The sequence below is a fragment of the Apium graveolens genome, chromosome 3, assembly GCF_009905375.1.
Source record: "Apium graveolens cultivar Ventura chromosome 3, ASM990537v1, whole genome shotgun sequence".
Lineage (NCBI taxonomy): Eukaryota > Viridiplantae > Streptophyta > Magnoliopsida > Apiales > Apiaceae > Apium > Apium graveolens.
The window spans coordinates 24,044,421-24,048,445 of NC_133649.1; the positions used below are offsets into that span (position 1 = coordinate 24,044,421).

The following is a 4,025-nucleotide window of genomic DNA, read 5'->3' on the forward strand; positions in this document are numbered from 1 at the left end:
TATCACCTTATTTTGGTTATTAAAAAAATAGTGTTATATACATGCTAAACTACTAAATTGCTAAATTACTAGATATAGTTTTATTGTCCCGCTAAACTACGAATAAAATTTATTCTATTAAATTACGATCACAGCTCCTTTCTAATTTTTTTATTATTTTTATTATAAACTTATAATTATTATAAATTTATGGCATTGCTGAAGAGGTTGTAGCTAAGCGAAGAAGGCATCAGGTGATATCAAAGGCATATATGGCATTGCTGAAGAGGTTGTAGCTAGGTTGGCTTGAATTGTGGAGAGGAAACAAAGAGTATTAATTTTAATAAGTTGTAATGTTGTATACTCAATTGATGGTCACTTAATGTCAAAAAATTCAGATTTGTAGATACTGTGCATATCAACTTCTCTTATTGTGCCTGTAAAAAGCTGGATTTCCCAAAATATACGAGTTACAATATGTTTTCGAAATTCTCTAAACCATGTATTGGCCTCCAATTTGCAATCCAACCATTTTGGCAAGAATAAAATTATTCACAAATTTTAACAGACACTACTGAATACTGATAAAACTGTATACTTTGCTGTTGTCCGGATGATGTTCTGTGTTCTATCGACCTTGTAATACAGTGCTGTTGATAAAATCATTTATGACAATTTGTCTCTCTGTAAAGAAACCAGGTTGCAAAGGCATTGGCAGCTCTCCTTTGCTACCAAGCATTAGAACCACAGTCGACATGTTTGGCCTTTCTTCTGGAGATTGCTGCACACATAAGAGAGCGATATGGACTGTGCGTATCATTTCAAGCATATAACGCGAGTCATGCCTCAGGCATTGATGTACTAGTTCCAGCGACCTGCCTTCCTTGTGTAGTTTCCATGCCTACACAAATTTAATTAGTCCAGTTGCTGCTGTCAATGTCAATTCTTTTTTCAAGTTCAAGAAACCAGTAGCTCTAAAACCTGGTTCTTTGACACCTTATATTGTAAAACTAAGGGAATGTATTTATGATTATTATGAGTATGACATCACTTACATGTCCAAGCAGATTATGAAGGTGGTCTTTATGAGAGAAACCTCTGTTTCTACTTCCGCACACAATTTCCAGCACTAGAACTCCGAAGCTAAAGACATCTGATTTTACAGAAAATAGTCCATCTACCGCATATTCAGGGGACATGTAGCCGCTGCAACATAATGTTGCCCAAGCTTAAAACAGCATGGACCATATCTAATGTGTGTTTGAGTACATGTGAGTGTCATTGTGCATGTAAAATGATATGTAATTTCTCTTACAATGTCCCGACTATGAGGTTTGTGTTTGCTGTGGTCTCATTTTCACTGAAACTTCTTGCAGTGCCAAAGTCAGAGATTTTCGGATTCATCTGAATATCTACCAAAATATTGCTTGCTTTGAGATCTCTGTGGATAATTCTAAGCCTGGAATCTTGATGAAGATAAAGAAGGCCTCGAGCAATTCCATCAATAATTTGAAAGCGTTTTGGCCAGTCTAGTAACTTGTTGCGATATTCATCTTTCAAAAGTATGATTTTTTTGTCAGACGACGCATATGATGTGTAAATAATGCATTAGAATGAGCTGAAATCTAAAAGAGGCAAACCAAAAATATGCCAGTCCAAGCTTTTGTTGGGCATGTATTCGTAAATCAACATCTTTCTTTCCCCATCGATGCAGTATCCAAGAAGCCTCACAAGATTTCGATGTTGAAGTTTGGCAATAAATTTGACTTCGTTCATGAACTCAAGGGTTCCTTGTTTAGAAGTTTCTGAGAGGCACTTGACAGCTATTTCTTGTCCATCTTCCAATGTACCCTAAAATTTACAATACATGACGTCATTAAAACATATTACGCAGACTTATGTTGTGTTTGTCCGGGATGAATAGAAATGGAAGGAATGAAATGAAATTTTTACGCTACTGCATATAAAAGTGATAACAGTACAGAGAACAACATATGGATTACCTTATAAACTGGTCCAAATCCGCCTTGTCCTAGCAAATTTGTGGGTGAAAAATTGTTGGTAGCATGAACTAGCGTGGATAGGTAAAAGTATGGTAGCTCTACATCTTCCTTCTCACTCATATTGCTGTATTCTTTTGAAATGCTTCTAAGACTCACTAACAACAGACCTTACATATTAGACAATGGATAGAAATTTGAACAACTTAAGACAGACATATGAAGTTCTGTTACCTTCTGATCTCTTGGACATTGAATTCTTCTTCTTTTTGCATATACAAAATACCAAAGTTATAGCTAGTAACGATACTCCTGCTGATACTGATAAGCTGATTATAAGTGTTGTTCCCTTTTTCCCACCGGACTTGAACTCCTTATCTATACAAAAATTGGTTAAATTGACCATAAGAAGCAGAAAAGAAACTTAAGTTTTATGAGACTGATTACCTGAATCAGATAAGGCCACCCTTATGAATAAATCCTGACCTCCTCCAGATACTTCTCTTATGTCAGTCAGGTCCCCAAACCACTGTAAACATCCCCTTTCACCATCTGAAATGTCTAAACTAGCATACGCCATACATGAGCAGTGTTTCAAGCATGCTTTTTCACACTCCTCGAGATCCATTCTCTCATCAATCCAGGTAGACAGTGTATCCGGAACTTTAATATTAGAATGCTTATGAAATCCATCTCCTTTTTGGCAATCCAGTGATTTAATCCTTTTACATCCATTACTCCAATCTCCATTAGCCCAATCATCACTGTCCTTTGGCACAAACTTCTCCAAACATCCGCACGCAGGTCCATTAGAAATATTGCAGTCACCATAAGCACCACAAATGTTGTAAGTGTCACAATAATCAGCTGGCACGTAGTATAAAAGGTTCCATTTCTGTAAATTCTGAACCCATATCCAGCGCTGCCCTTGTCCAGTGTGATTAATCACCAACCTCAAAATTGAGCTACTGACCTCCTCAAACATATAGTACACCTCTTCCTTGTTAACAACCACTTTATGAGTGTAAGTTTTGTTACCATTAGACTTAGGCCTGCCACTATATCGAAGACCATTCCAAGCTCCGGTCTGAAACGTCTCATTCCCATTCTTCCTTATTACATTATGAGGGTATCCAGTAGAATCCATGCTATATGTATACTCCCCAGGAGCTGGATCATCACTACTCTTCCAACTAGTCAAATACGTCTCTCGACCTGTCACGAGATTCATTCCAAGTTTCATCCCAGATAACAGTGTATCAGTAGGATGATCAAAACTCTGCCACAAGAACTTATCAGGGTTTTTCTCATTTTCCTCTCTAACAACAAAATTCCCATGTTCCCGAAGCTCAGCTACTGGATTCTTAACAGACGACGACACGTTGGAAGACCAAATTGGACTTAAATCATTTGTATTGCTAAGAAGCTGCAAAATTCCTGAGGCTGTGAGCTTCAGCACACCTGAAGTAGTGTTGAGAGGGGTCTCTCTGTTAGCTACCCACACCACAGTCGTCGCAGAGAATCGCAACCACATTCCCAGATATCGATTCTTGGAGCTTCCGGGGCTGAAAAATCCCAGCACAAAATTTCCATCAGAAGATACAATAGTGTCTCCATCCTTGATAAATTTATTAGCACTTAAAGTGGAAATTGCAGTAGCTATTGCTAATAAAGAAGAGGTTACAAGAATGATTGCAAAAGCTTTAGTTGAGATCCTCATCATAACTCCACTCAACAAAGCATGTTTACTTTTTCATATAAATTGATCTCTTTGATGTAACATGAGTTCTTTCTCTATACTTGTTTACAAGTTAGTCTTAAAAAAATCAACATGCTAAGGTAATATAGGATAGACACATGACATCAACCAGGTATTACTAAATTTTATAATAATATGAAAATTATTGAATTTTGTGTGACAATGAATATTAATGATGACAGTGATGGATCACATTACACAAGTCCAAATCAAGACTTTGTTCTGCATGTTAGTTACAAAGTCAGACATTTCTACCAATGAGCTTTCCTAGCAAGTGAACCCCTGCA

At 37.0% G+C, this 4,025-nt stretch overlaps 1 protein-coding gene across 1 annotated transcript; it reads right to left on the reverse strand.

Annotated features, from left to right (window-relative positions):
• Nucleotides 1-407: 407 nt before the first annotated feature.
• On the reverse strand, nt 408-3,814 carry LOC141711999 (G-type lectin S-receptor-like serine/threonine-protein kinase At4g27290). The gene is made up of 7 exons (XM_074514748.1): nt 2,427-3,814; nt 2,214-2,357; nt 1,983-2,137; nt 1,620-1,830; nt 1,295-1,532; nt 1,035-1,185; nt 408-880 (listed from the first exon to the last, which is right to left on the reverse strand). The coding sequence occupies exons 1-7, from the start codon at nt 3,700-3,702 to the stop codon at nt 608-610; spliced, it is 2,448 nt and encodes an 815-aa protein (XP_074370849.1). The 5' UTR covers nt 3,703-3,814; the 3' UTR covers nt 408-607.
• Between the last annotated feature and the right edge of the window lie 211 nt (nt 3,815-4,025).